Source organism: Labrus bergylta, chromosome 2 (assembly GCF_963930695.1).
Source record: "Labrus bergylta chromosome 2, fLabBer1.1, whole genome shotgun sequence".
Lineage (NCBI taxonomy): Eukaryota > Metazoa > Chordata > Actinopteri > Labriformes > Labridae > Labrus > Labrus bergylta.
The window spans coordinates 28,460,980-28,475,819 of NC_089196.1; the positions used below are offsets into that span (position 1 = coordinate 28,460,980).

The 14,840-nt window shown below is 44.1% G+C and overlaps 1 protein-coding gene across 5 annotated transcripts in view; it reads left to right on the forward strand.

Moving 5' to 3' along the window:
• The window catches only part of LOC109977344 (dematin-like), a 32,336-nt gene that overhangs the window by 4,147 nt on the left and 13,349 nt on the right, over positions 1-14,840 (forward strand). For 4 of the 5 annotated variants that reach the window (XR_010665092.1, XM_065950837.1, XM_065950848.1 and 1 more), the window contains exons 2-6: positions 9,790-9,843; positions 12,048-12,113; positions 13,681-13,715; positions 14,453-14,536; positions 14,688-14,816. Coding sequence is in view for 4 of the 5 variants with exons in the window: in XM_065950837.1 (XP_065806909.1) it covers positions 13,704-13,715; positions 14,453-14,536; positions 14,688-14,816 (225 nt within the window). In the remaining variant the exon portion in view is untranslated. The remainder of the gene's footprint in view (positions 1-9,789; positions 9,844-12,047; positions 12,114-13,680; positions 13,716-14,452; positions 14,537-14,687; positions 14,817-14,840) is intronic. The other variant, XM_065950840.1, reaches the window with a different exon arrangement.

Here is a 14,840-nt window from a genome sequence, read left to right on the forward strand (position 1 = left end):
AGCAGATATCGGCTCATGATGGGCTGATGGGTTTCTGGGATCACGTTGGATTATTTCTGATTCTTTTGGCTTCAACACACCTGAACACTCGTCCTGAGGTTCCCAAACTTTGACATGCTGACCCCGTTTAGTCATCGACCTCTGGTGGGGACCCCTTCTTGAAAAATTGAATCAATTCCTTTAACGGTACGATTGCAAATATCACAAACTAATTACAAAACTACTTATTTCCTCCCTTCTTTCCTTCCCTACCTCCTTTGTTTTTATATACTCCCTTGTATCCTTTCCTTCGATCACCATCTCTCCACATCTCCTGCTTTCCTCCTTTTTGCCTTCCTACCTCCTTCCATCTTTCCATACTCCCCTCTCTGCTTCTTACCATTTTTACTTCCTTGATGTCTTTATAGCCCCTTCTTTCCTTTCCTACCTCCTCCTCCTTTGTCCTTGAATGCTACCTAGTTTTCGTTAAGATTTACTTTTGTCTTTCCTTTGTCTCCTTAACTCCTACATCTTTCCACCCTGTATTTCCTTTTCCCTCTCTTTAGTTTTTCTGTTTTTGCTTTCTGTCCTTCTCTCTCTCCTCCCTAGTTTCCTTACTTACCCCACAACCCGACCCCTCACCCCCTCAATGCCCCCTATCCTCTTAATGAGAATCTGCAGTCTTTAGTCTGGCTGCTTTGAATCTCTTGTTGTGATGAACTTGTGTAAATGCTCCTTTAATAACTGCTGTGAGTTGGACTCGGTGTGTTTCTGCGGCAGACGGAGGCCTCGGCTCTTATCTCTGAGAGCAGCAGGGGGCCGATGACAGGGGGGAAAGGGGGGGGGGGGAGGCAGTTGAGGCTGCAGGAATGAGGCCATGGGCACAGCCAGCGGTGGAGCTGGTGGTCTGTGTTGTTGGGGGGTGGAGGAGGAGGGGGAGGAGGGGGTTAAACTGTTGTTCAGTGCTGTTTTGGCTGCAGGCGTGCAGGCTGTCGGTTGATTCTTCTCTGCAGGAATTTTAAGTTGAGTGTGTTTGCTGATACGACAGATGGACGAGCTTTATTCAGAACAACACCTTCGTCTGTTCACTAATATCAGAGCAGGACCCGTCTAATGCACAAACGCTTAGACAGGCAGCTCTGTTTGGTCATTTTCACCACACTGAGCTGCTGAAAAGCACATCCTCATAGAAATAATATGACAGACAATTTAGCCCATCACACAAAGTTTGTGCCTGACACACAGCTGGACTCAAGGATTGGGTTTCATTCAAACTAGAAACACTGGATCATGTGAGAATGAAATCAGAATCAGCTTTATTGGTAAGATTATTTTAACACAAATCAAAATGAGCAGAGGACCGGCTCGTACAGTGAACCATGGCAAAGTTTCTTCCCTTAAACTTTACAGGTCCAATCAGTAAGATCTGTAGTGATTGAAATGATAAAGGTATCTTACTATATGATCAGACATTAAGGAAACATGCTATGTTGAAGTGCTGGCTTCTCTGACAACAATGCAGCAGTCAGTATGTCCTCCTTCTAACTTTAGATTCTGCTCCTGAATGCTCTGGATTTGTTTGGACCAGAGAAGGTAGGCGGTTTTAAGACACCCCCCACACGGCTGTTTTGGACGCCCCTCGGTTTGCCAGATATGAGAGCAGTTATCAGGTCAACAGGTGTTGCAGCGATGGAAGCGGGCAAGAGAAGTGGTTCAGATAGAAGTGATTGTACCCGACCTAAAAAGCCTCTGCATGTTTCTAATAACCTCCACGAGCAGAAACGTGCTCAAACTAGGATCAATATTGGAGATGCTTTTGAAAAATGGAGAGAGGTTAGAACACAGAAAGGTTTAGAGACCGATGCAGAGCTGGATAAACACTGAAGCTTCAGTGTCCACCACATGGTAACCTGCGTGAGCATCGACTCTAGAGAGGAGGGGGGGGGGAGACAGACAGCTCTCTACAATGTTTTGAATCTGGACTGCAATAATAAATGGAACGATTAAGTGTTAAGGATTTGATTCTGGTTCAACATTGTTCTCCATAGAAATAAATAAACAAAGAGAGAAAGCTTCGTGAGGTTTCAAACATGTATGCACAAGACTCCTGAAAACGTCCCCGCAGGTTTCGAGTGTTGAGTCGACGTGACAGACATATTTTTCACCTGGACTTTGCCTGAACTTTTCCCTTCTAGCCCCCTTCTAAAAATATACGCATGAAGTCACGATGAGCTGGTCTGTAGACGCAGCAGGAAATGCTGCTTCAGAGCCTGTGTCCACTGACGGTGCCGGGCCCAGCCAGTTCATCATATTGCCAGAAGCTGTTGCTTCGCTGTCCTTCTAAGGTCAAGTCCTGCCTCCTGAGACCCCCCCCCCCTCCCACTGAGAAGTGCATGTGTGAACAAATAACACAGGAAGATTTCAGGGGCAGCCTGTCTGATACTTTCTAGAAATTGTATGAGGGAAAAAAAGCTGAATATTTAACACTGGCTGCAATGGCTGATGGGAAATAGTGGAGGTGAGAGGAGGATATAAAGGCGATAAGGAAGGAGATGAGGGAAGATGGAGTTGAGACGGGAAAGGAAGCAACTGGAAAGACATTAAGGAGATTGGGGTCAAGGGAAAAGAGATCATGAAAAGTAACAGAGCGTGTAAAAGAAAAAAGAAGGAAAGAAATCTGAGTGAACATGAAAGAAAGGGAGGATTTAAAAAGGAAAGGATGAGTTATGGAAGAGCATAATGTAGGAAAGGGAAGAAGGAGATAAGAAATGTGAGAGGTTTTAAACAGAGGGAGGTAAGAAAAGGAGGAGGTGGGAAAGAAGAAACAGAGATAGAGAAATAACGCAGGATGGAAAGGGATGAAGAAGTCGAAAGGAAAAGGAGCTACACACTGACAACACAAGCTTGTACTTGTATTTGTAAGTTACAAAAACAGAAGAGAACAATATTATATAAAGAAAAACAATCTGTAAAACTGAACTCATTTCTTGCTTAGCTGAACGGCGATACTGAATATATTTATCTATATTTTTTTATACAAAGACATAATAAAATCAAAGTCAGTTCTACGTCAAATACACATACACAAAATGTGTTTCATTAACAATGGGCTGCACAATGTCAACACAGACATGAAAAATGACATAAATATAAACTAGAATAGATCCACTGGTAGCTCTTTGGAAGACGGGTGTAACGATATTTTAATGCAACATAAATTTATCTGATATGAGCGATATATTTTCTTGTTTCAGCCCTACTGTATTTGCACATTTCCCTGGGTGGGTAAAGGTACTTCTTCTGCCAGTGAATACTTTGAATAGGAATCGAAATGATTGCAACCACAGAAGAAGAAGAAGTTAAAAGCAGTTATAAGAAGTTTACAGAAAAGTGAGTCGTGGAAGTAAAAGAGTATTTGTTTTTAAAACAACAAAACGAAGGCGGGAGCTGAATGAGAATAACCTGAAGGTGGAGGTGAGTAGGGACATAAATAAGGGTGTAGGTAGAAAAGAAGGAGGTAGGAAACATGAAGTATAGATATAGTATATGCAGACATGTGGAAAGAAAATAAGAGAAATCAAATGATGAAAGAAGGTAAGACTGATGTATGATAACCAGAAAGAGAAAAGCAGTAAGGGGAAGTAAAGAAAAGGTATGGAGAGAAAAAGATTTTAGAAAAGGAAACAAAGTGTGGAAAATGAGGGGAAAACAGGAGGAGGTAGAAGCTAGATAAGGAAACTACTAATGGTTAAGGATGCAGGGAAGGAAAGAAGGAAGCTGGAGTAATTTTGGGGGACTAGGAATGGAAGTAAGGGAGATAGGAGAGAAAGGAAGGAGGGAAGAGGAGGAAGTATGAAAGGAAATGAGGGCGTGTGGCTAGAGATGCGTAGGTTAAGGAGGCAGAAAATGGTTATCAAGGAAATGAAAATAAGGATGTAGGAAAGAAAGTTATTAAGTGTACGAAAAGGAAAGAAGGGAGTGTGTAAGGAGACATCCTCCTGTCAATCAGAACCTCAAACATCTTGAAATCATGACGCTGTGATGTCGTCATCGTCCTCCAATGAGAACAGCCGTCACCATCGCGATGGCACGCGGGTGTGGTCACATATCTGTGAGGGGAGATAAAACCCTAACACACACACATACACACACACACACACACACACACAGATACATTTCTGTCTCGTGATTTCCAGAAAACTGAGTCAAAGTGAGAATGAAAGCCAAGATGACGGGCGGCCTTGAAAAAAGTCCTTATTTCTCGGAGATATCTTGACCTCACAGAGGAGGGCGGAGTCAGCATGGCTCCGTCAGGTTAATGGTCATTACACTACGAGTATTAAAGTTCAACCTTTAAACAAAACATAAACATTTCATGCTGAAAGACTGAACTTCATATTCTTCAACATTTGTCTGACAAATGGGAAAAACAGGAAGCAGCTGCTATCTTCAAACTGTGACGACTTAGTTAGCATATGGTTTTGCTGACTCACACGGAGCTTTATGCTAGCATCACGTTTATTTAAACATGTTAACATGCAGCGTGTAATCAGAGGATCTAACGCGGTGTTGGGGGGAGAATCTGTAGCAGATGAAAAGTTGAGCAGGTTTTGAAACAGAGGTTGAGTTTGAGAGTCAGAGCTGTGACTGTGAATCTGTGACTCAGCAGTTTTTTAGTCTCTGACCCACTTACAGCTTCAGGCATCAACACGGTTCACATTTTACTGCGTCACGACTCAGCAAAACCTCTGATGAGACAAAAACAGCATCAAGAATTCAGAGCCGGAGAGTTTCTGCAGATCTGAGCCTCCAGGTGGGAAACAGAGAGAAAGTGTTATCACATTTTTAACAGCAGAAAACTGGAAGACAAGGAAACAATGCGGGGATGTTGGATTAGCTTGCTGTGGAGTTTTAGCTTCTCCAACATTTTCTTTGTGTTCCTGAAGTTAAAAGACCGACCTGAAACATTTGTTGTCGGGTGCTCAGCCTCATTGACGCTCAGCTGCTTTCACAAATACACTCCTGAGAATTTCTAGAACATTTCAGAAGGACTGCCCCTGATCTCCTGATCTGGTTGTTCACACATGCACCTCACAGGAGGAGACTATCCCTGGCTGACAGGAGGGGGGGGCGGGGCGGGGGGTGAAAACGAGGTGAAAGTGGCAGACGAAGCAACATAGTCCACTATAAACAGCATCATGAGAATAGTTGCCTTTATATCGTTATGTGTATTTTGACGGAACAACAATGTAAACAAAATTGCGGAGGAGAACATACTGGAAAACATAACGCAGCCATTTCATTACGTGCACGGCGTGCAGACAGTCCACGAACACGACCGCTACAGAGGGCAAACTATTGAAAAGGGCATAAACTGACAATATGCAGGTGAGACATTTTGCATGTTTCACTTCCAGTCAGTAGCCATGAACGATTTGGTGGACTACAACAACAATGGCGGACTACCGAGTTCTGTTTATGAAAATGTTGACTGTCATGAGTCCTAGGCGAAATTATCTTGAAATGGCCTCGCTTTGCAAATTATCGTCCGTCCACACAAACGTTTGTGCGTGAGCCACATCCGTATGTTTACACGTCATCGCTCTGTAGAGGGTACAATACGTCAAAATTACAAAGTCACATGCAACGTTTTACGGCTGTTTCGGCGGATCGTTGGTCACTGTGGTTGTTATCAAAATGTTGTCGTCTGAATGTGTTAAAAAAACACAATTGAAATACGATTCAATTTTCAGTGGATTGTTTTCAGATGAAAGTCACCAGTTAATTAAAGAAACACGTGTTTGGACTGTGAGAGGGAGCTGGAGAACACATGCTTGCTCATGAAGAACACACAAACTCCAGACAGAAAGGAAACTGTCTGGCTGGAGTTTTGAATCAGGAACCTTCATGCTTTGAGTCACAGCGTCACTGCACTGTTTTATCTGGAGACGCTTTACAAAAGAGCATATGGGATAATATGCAGGAAGGATTTCTCCTTTGTGTTCCTCACGTTCCTGTTGTCCACACTTCCTCTTCCTCTCCTCTGAGGTGGAGGTCGGAGCAGGCCGTGCATGAATGAGGACGGCGGTGGTTGTGGGGACGACGCAGTCCGATGGTGGAGGCTGGGCATGACATTACGACAGATTATGTTTCACTTCTTTTGCTCTGCATAAAGATGATCATTATATGGACAGTTTCCCTCGGATTACAAACGATAAGAGTCCTGCACCAACAGATTTTATAATTTTTTTGAATCCAGAATCTGTAAATAAAGATTAAACTGTTTCATAAACATTCAGCTACAGATACCAAAGAGTCCTTGAATGCACCGCAGAAGAAGTTAAACGTTAAAAAGCGCGTAACAATGAACAAAAACAAGAATTCACATGTGAATTTTGCTGCTCTCTCAGATTACTTCAGATTCTGTGTGTGTGTGTGTGTGTGTGCGTGTGTGTGTGTGTGTGTGTGTGTGTCTCAGTTATAAATCTGAGTGTAAGGTCTGCACGTTCTCAGGACCTCAGTGTGTCGTCTTCTGTGTGTCGATGCAGTGACCGATACTAACGACCTCCTCAGAGATATTAACCTGATAATTTACGTCTTGAACACAAAGAGAAGAAGAAAACAAGACGCCCACAGGAGACCACCACCAGTCACTCTGCTGCTGTCAGGGAGAATAACTCTGTGTATTAACAAAAAGGTTTACTTTAATCCTTCCTGTTTGGTAAATAAATAAATCTTCAGGTGTCGTGATTTTTAGGCCTCTGAAGAGACACCTCTCAGTCCAGATTTGGTCCACAATGGGACTTGGACCTGCAACCGTCTGATTCCCAACCCAAGTCCCTACATGAGCTTCTACCAACCCCCACCCCTCAAGCAATATAACGAGCAATTGTTATCATTATATTGAGAAAAATTAAGAGGTTGTAGAGTACAACATGAAGATTATTTGATCAGGAAACTCTTCATGTCAGTCATCAATATTTAGTCTTGGTTATGGAAGTTTTAAAACATTTCTTTAAACTGAAAAAAGATTTGTTTTGGCTCTGACTTTGTAAAAGTGTAAAAACAGCTCTTCACACACATCCTGCACCTCTTCTTCAGTCCTTCCTCCATTTTCTTTCTTTCTTTACTTCCCTCCGTAGAAAACGGACTGAACACACTTTTTGTTATCAGGCAGGAGTGAGACTCACACTCTCACCTCCCACACACATCCAGCAGCTCCAAGCAACCAGCAGAAGCACTTTCACTCTGAGCTGCTGCTGCTGCTGCTGCTGCTGCAAGGCACTCTGGGAAATGTAGGAGATCACAGGGAACTTTGGAGGAAAGGATTCACACTCCAAAAGAAAAAAAAGAGACACACGTGTGGGGCAGGAGAAAGTTTGATTTATTGTCTGCAGGCGTGGCAGGTGGGCGGAGTCTACCTGAGACTCTGACCCCCTGCGGTGTGTGTGTGTGTGTGTGTGTGTGTGTGTGTGTGTGTGTTGGGTGGTCTGACGCTGGGAGGTCTATTTTAGTGCAACATCTCTCTCTTTGTCTCTCCCACATTCCTGCCAGCTGATTGGCCGGCTGGGTGGGGTAACCTAGCAACCTCTCAGATATCTCCCAGCATTCCTCTGAGTTATCTCCTGTCCCAGCAGACTCGCAGATCGGCTGAACGAGAAGCCCAACAAACAACGTTTCAGCAATCTGTCTGACATCAAATCAACAGCATTACATTTATTAAAAGACATCAGTCACATGTGTGAGTGATACGAACGTTTGAATAAGAGAAGAAAGAACTCTTTGAGGACCCCCAGGAGCGGCTACTTTCATACTGTCAAACGTCAAACCATCTGATCTCCTGATTTGAAACTACGACTAAACGTTTTTAACTGTGAGAAAGTTCAAGGTGTCAGAAAATATTCTCCAAACACATTTTGGTCTTTAAGTGAAGGTGACGTGATTCAGTTAGCTGTAGTGATCCTGAGTGTCGGCACATTAGTTTGTCCGAGCAGCAGCTTCAAACGTGACAATCCCAGCTTTGGCATCATGGCCGCTGTGTGACTTATATTCTACTTTTGAACTGAGACAGAAACAGATGAAGGGTGTTCCTCCGAGATCTTATGGACAGAGAGTAAGTAAGTAGAGCACCTTTCAAGAACAGACGTCACAAAGTGCTTCACAATAAAGGATTGAGCAGAGACGTTACAAACAGACAGTCGCATAAAATCAAATACAGATGGATCAAACAAAGACAAGTCTAAAAAGATGAGTGTCCACAGAGTTCACGGCTCTCAGCTCCGAGGGAAGACATTTCCCAAGTCTCCTTTTGTTTGTTTGTTGTTTTCAGTCTTGTGCGAGGAACAACCTGCAGACCCTGGTCAGAGGACCTCAGGGACCTGCTGGTGTTATACGGCTTCAGCAGCTCAGTGACGTAAGCCGGAGCGTTGATGGTGTTTATGGTAAAGACGTAAACGCCGCACAGAAGAAGGAAATCATGCCTGGAAGTCGTTAACGCTAACCGCCGACTTCACTGGAATTACGAGAGGCAGATTTCGTCTATCAGACGATGATTTGCGATGTGGTCTGAGATTGATTTGTCTTTTGGGAGATGTTTATTTGATCCATCTTTGAGTCCTTTCATGGGATCAAGGTGACCTTCAGTGTGTCCTTTTGACGAGGATCTAGCACTGGTTTTTGGCTGTCCTTAAGTGTGGTGTTCCTCAGGGTAACCTTAGGTGTCCGATTTAAAGTGCACTCTGTTCTCTTCTCTCTTAAAGTCCTTTTTTGTGGTAGCTTTACGGTCAACTATGAGAAGTTGGGAACTGGTGTAGTAGTTGGAGAGGTGCCAGATCACTTCCTGAGCACTGCCGAGGTGCCCTTGAGCAAGGCACCGACCACTCAGGGGCGCTCGCTGTGGGCCGCCCCCTCACTCTGACTTCTCTCCATTAGTCCACAGGATCCTGTTTGTGCATGTGTGTAGCACGTTCAACAACAGGGTGTAAAAAATGAATTTTGCGGGATTATTAAAGTAAATCTATTAAAGTGTATCTTCTAAGCTTAGTATCTATAAAATGTTGTTCCTTGGCACAATTAAACTATGATGAAAATAATTAGGAACTTATCTCCATGTTTTCTATCCATGTGAATAATAATAATTGTGTATCCTGTTATTTTGTTGCTCTAAAGTGAAGAACACATTTCCGTGTATCGCTCCCCTCGTGTGGAGGAATAACCCTCTTGAGAAATATTGTTGGCAGGACACACTTGGCTCGAACTGAAGATTTCAGTTTGATGTTTCGCTTCATGAGATAATTTCACACAAAAACTTTTTCCTGCATTACTGAAGCGTAACTGATTTCAGTGTTAGTGGTCGTGTTAATCCAGTTAACTCATCTGGTGTCCTGTCATTCAGGGAATGCAGAATATGAAGGATGCAGTCGGCCAAAATGGTTTTTTTTTTCCTCTGTGAGATGGAGCAGATTTCATCTCCAGATCAAACTCCTGCCGGCATCGTCGCTTAGCAACAGCGTCGATTTCCTGGACATAAAATGTGAATCTGAAAATAGATTGAGACCCAGGAAGAGAAAAAAGGGCCTCTGTGTGTGTGTGTGTGTGTGTGTGTGTGTGTGTGTGTGTGTGTGTGTGTGTGTGTGTGTGTGTGTGTGTGTGTGTGTGTGTGTGTGTGTGTGTGTGTGTGTGTGTGTGTGTGTGTGCAGAACTCCATCCAAACATCGACTGTCTCTAAGACAGCATCACTGTTTGATTGTGGGATTTATTCTGCAGGTGAGGCTTTTTGTTTCTGAAATCTCTTTTTGTTTTCTCTCTCAGCTCATCGTTAACCGGAGGAATCTGCACGTGAACGGGGAAATCCAGCGTAAAGATGTAAGTTCACCTTCTCCAGTGTTTTCGCTCCACGAGCATGATTTGAATGTGACACCTTCCTGAGTTACCCTGACCTGAATCTGGACTTTACTAAGTCACACACGAATGAGCGCCCTCCGGTTCCCCACGGACTGATCTACACCAAAGTTAAGCCTCCATTCAGAGTACAGATGTCAGGGCCACTATTTCCTCTGGAGTGAAATGTATCAGCACATCGTCTAGCGTCCATGAACAGGAGACTAAAGAGGCAGAAAGTTTGAATCCATCTCATCTATTTAAGTCTACTTGTCCCGGTCATGGTGGCAGCAGGCTGAGCAAGTTGCCCCAGACGTCTCTCTCTCCACAGACGTTTTCTATCTCCTCATGAGGCCTCGGCCTGAAGGGAGATATAATCCCTCCAGTGAGCTCTGGGTCTCTGGGTCTACCCCGGGCCGGGGGGGGGGGGGGGGCTGCTCTTCAATGCTGAAGAGCAGCAGCTCTATTCTAACCTCCCTCCTGATGTCTGAGCTCCTCACCCTCTCTCTAAAGCTGAGCTCAGACAACCTCCGGAGGAAACTCATTTTGGCTGCTTGTGTCCGCGATCTCGTTCTTTTGGTCACTACCTTTAGCTCAAGATCGTAGGTGAAGGTTGTAACTTAGATCGACCAGAGAACCACGGCCTCCAACTTCGAGGTGCTGACCCTCATCCCGACCGCGTCGCACTCAGCTGCAAACCGGCCCGATGCCCCCTGGAGGTCACAGCCTCAGGAAGCCAGCCTGAGGAAGACATCATCTGCAAAAAGCAGAGATGAAAATGTAAAAACACAAGTGAAATAATGGCAGCTCAAAATTGAAGAACACAAGATTTAACATTCTTAGTAACTTTCTGTCTCGGTGCTGTAGCCTCACACCGTGGAGGAACTGCTGCAAAGAGGATCCCTGAAACCTGACTCCTTCAGTCTCATCGATCAGATGATTGATCAGCAGGAGGCATCGGATTGTAATTCATCTCTCTCCAGAGACAGATACACATCTCTTACACCTCTCGATCATGTTCTGTCCTAAGACATGAAGCTTCATCATTTTAAAATAAATACAGACAATCCAGCAGATTTAAAGAAAGATACAAGCATCTCACGTGTCCCAGCAAACTTTTAACAATAACTAATAACTTATATATCGCCTTTTAAGGGACCCAGGGACGCCTCACATGGAGGAGGGACCAAAACAAAGAAGAAAACTAAACTGAGACAGGTAGCAAAAGGACGGGAGAACGTTGGAGAGGCAGTGTGATGGAGGATGGAGAACAGATGGTGTTTGAGAAGTCTTTTGAATGAGTCCCAGGATGGATGCGATGCGGATACTGAACTTTTTAGTTAAAAGCAACCTGGACTGCTATTTTCTTTGTTTCCTGAAAAATGATCAGAACATGCATTCAAATAAATCTGAGATGTTGCTCCTTCGTAGCCTGAACAGATTTAGTTCGAAGACGTATTCAGAGTTTATTTCAGTCACTTTAATAAAATAAAAGCAGAAACATCATCATTTGAAAATAACCCTGCTGTTTGTTTGCTGCAGGAGAAAGTGAGCACAGCTCTCAGTCAGGGTCAAACAGTCAACCATATAATGACGTTTTAATTATTCAGTGACATCAGACACCAGACGAGATCGATACAGGAGAGAGGGGGATGCAAGGTCAGAGACGGTCTGACTGAAATCTGTAAAACCTGCAGAGAATCTGAAACACTGCAGACAGAAATATGATCAGAAATGTGTGTCGTGCTTTTCTCAAGAGGTCTGAAATTTAATCAGAGTTTTAGTGTTATTGCTGTTTTTATTACCTTGTGACTCTGACTCTGAGCAGGGGCGTGTCCTGGGGTCGCATGAAATCTGATTGGCCATCCCAGGTGCCACCCCAAAACTAAACTGTGATTGGCTATTTGCCCGGTCAGAAGCTGGACGTGTGCAAAACCAACTATTAGGTCTTATTTTCCCCAAAGGCTGCAGTATTTTTTCTTTGCATATCAATGTCATGGGAAAGTAAAGCACTCTGACTAACTGTCAATGAACTAACTGGCAACGTTTCAGGACCAATGCGTTGCCAGTTTGGGTTTGAGTAAGTTAGACAAAATTCAAATTCTGACTTTGAGCATAAATCTTTTTTTTGTTCCATTAAAAGTACAAAATAACAAACAAACTAATAAAATAATCTGTGTGTGTTTCAGGTTCTGATCGAGCTGCAGAGCCCTGAAAACAAACAGAAACAGACATGATCCCTTATTCTCCCTGAGGTATGAACACATGGACACACGCTAACACACTGTACTTCAGTTTGCAGGGCTTTTCCCGTCACTGACCGCATGTTACCCAGCCTTGTGTGTTAATGTGTGTGTGTTGGACAAAGCTGTGGACTCTGGAATAATCTCTTTGTTTTCACTGTTAACATCAGACAATACAGAACTGGCGACCCAGCAGAGGAGCACAGAAACAGTCGAGGATGTAAATAAAGCAAAACCTAAAATCAGACATTTTTTTGGGAACATGTTTTTGTTAAAATTCTGGTTAAAGGAACGACATGTAACTCATAGCTCATAGTGTTTAAAATGGCTCCTGCAGTCCAAATTCAAAACACTAGAGAGAGCTGTCCCCTCCTCTCTAGAGTCGATGCTCACACAGGTCACCATGTGGTGGACTCTGAAGCTTCAGTGTTTATCCAGCTCTGCATCGGTCTGTAAACCTTTCTGTGTTCTAACCTCTCTCCATTTTTCAAAAGCATCTCCAATATTGATCCTAGTTTGAGCACGTTTCTGCTCGTGGAGCTTATTAGAAACATGCAGAGGCTTTTTAGGTCGGGTACAATCACTTCTATCTGAACCACTTCTCTTGCCCGCTTCCATCGCTGCAACACCTGTTGACCTGATAACTGCTCTCATATCTGGCAAACCGAGGGGCGTCCAAAACGGCCGTGTGGGGGGGTCCTTAAAACCGCCTACCTTCTCTGGTCCAAACAAATCCAGAGCATTCAGGAGCAGAATCTAAAGTTAGAAGGAGGACATACTGACTGCTGCATTGTTGTCAGAGAAGCCAGCACTTCAACATAGCATGTTTCCTTAATGTCTGATCATATAGTAAGATACCTTTATCATCTCACTCACTACACATCTCACTGATTGGACCTTTAAATTATTGTGCAGGAGATAAAACAGCTGCATTAGAATTTTCTTTTCCCCTCTTTTAAATGTGATACCAGTCACATGTAGCATTGTACATGTATGTATGGTGTCGGACTTTGTTGCTCTTCCACCTTCTTAGTGCCTTTTCTTTCGTCATGGCGTACCTCCTGAGTCCGTCCTCCCCTCCATGTCTGACGGGGAAAACTTCACGCTGTGTGAAACATGTGTGAACAATCAGACATGTTCAGGCGTGCGTGTGTGAACACAGCTCCTGAGCGTTATCTCCAGACGAGCAGCTGTAACTAAACTCTGCTGTGTGCAGGGCTCTGGTCCAGCAGCTGCCCATCACTGAAAGCCTCTGCTGCTGGTTTCTGTTTCCCTGCTAACTCACAACTGAACCCTGACACCCTCCGGCAGAGGCTGCTAGTGTCTGCTATCTCATTCTTTTGGTCACTAACATAAAGCTTGTGACTGTAAGGTGTGGAACAAAGATCGACTTGTAAATCCACACACATGCACTTCTCTTTACACTAAATCTAAGCAGGTGTATTTGTCAAGCGATCCAGGCCTTAGTGTCCTGACTTGTGGCTTATAACAAGTTTTTCTTGCTGTGTGTGTTAATAAAATAACTGTATGCTCAATATACCTGTAATGTAACCCCGTGTTATATCCGTCTCTCTCTCAGGAACTGACCAATCAGCAGGCAGGATGATGCCCAAGGTAAACACAGTTTCCTCCCCTGCAATAATAAGAACAATCAGACGGCACTGTTTGAAGTATTGATGTGTTTCTTCTGGGTTCTGTTAACTCTGGGAGGAGGAGTAACATGTCTAAGATCTATTTTCATCACCTTAAAGTCAAAACTGAGGGCAGAAAATCAGACATTAATTCTGGGATAAATGGCATGTTCATGACAGGGATGTTGATTATCTTAGAGACACTCTAAAGACTAAAACATCAAGAGAAGTTAGGATGTTTTAAAAGCTTCAAGCCTTCGTACGTTTTGGCTCCAAAAACAAAAGGTAGACCGGGAGCCTTCAGGCATGAGGGTCGGTCCACGCCTGACCCCACAGAGCAATCCAAACAAGCAGGGGCAACAAGCAAACACACGACAGCCATCAATATCCCAGCATCAGGAGAATGTAAAATACCCAAATGGGTGTGAGTACAAGCAGTAGCAGTTAAACACATGTTGATAACAGCTTTTAAGTTGTTCTTGAAAACTATTGCTCTAGCTCGTTCCGTATCCGTCGTCCTCTGCATACATCACTCTGGCTCTTTCTGATTAAACATTGATATAAGCGTAAACCTCTGAGTGTTCATTTCACCGAGCAGAATCCTAAATGATCTTAATTGATTCCCTCAGTGTCTAAAGCCTCGGCCCATTTGGCTGAATACCAGTTTGTTTTTGACCTCTGATCTCTCTGTGTGTATTTGTGTGTGTGTGTGTGTGTTAGCAGCAGCTGGCTCAGACATCTCCTGGGAGCGTGTTGTCGCTGAGAGCGACCAGCATCCCGGGATCCCCCGCCGCTGCCATCGTGGTGAGCCACACACAGAGTCGTTCGCACGCACAGTCGCACTCACAGATGAAGATATATTATCCTTCAGATTAATCTTGAGGCAGTAATCTGTAATCTCTGCCTGTCTGTTCCCCCCCCCCCCCCCCCTCCCCCCCTCCCCCCCTCCCTCCAGGCTCGAGTGGAGGACGGGGTTATCGGCTACAAGGACTTGGCAGCGTTACCGAGAGACAAAGCCATCCTGGACATAGAGAGACCAGACCTGATGATCTACCAGCCGCACTACAGCTACAGCCCTCTGGAGGTGATTTAAAGCAACTTTCTGTGA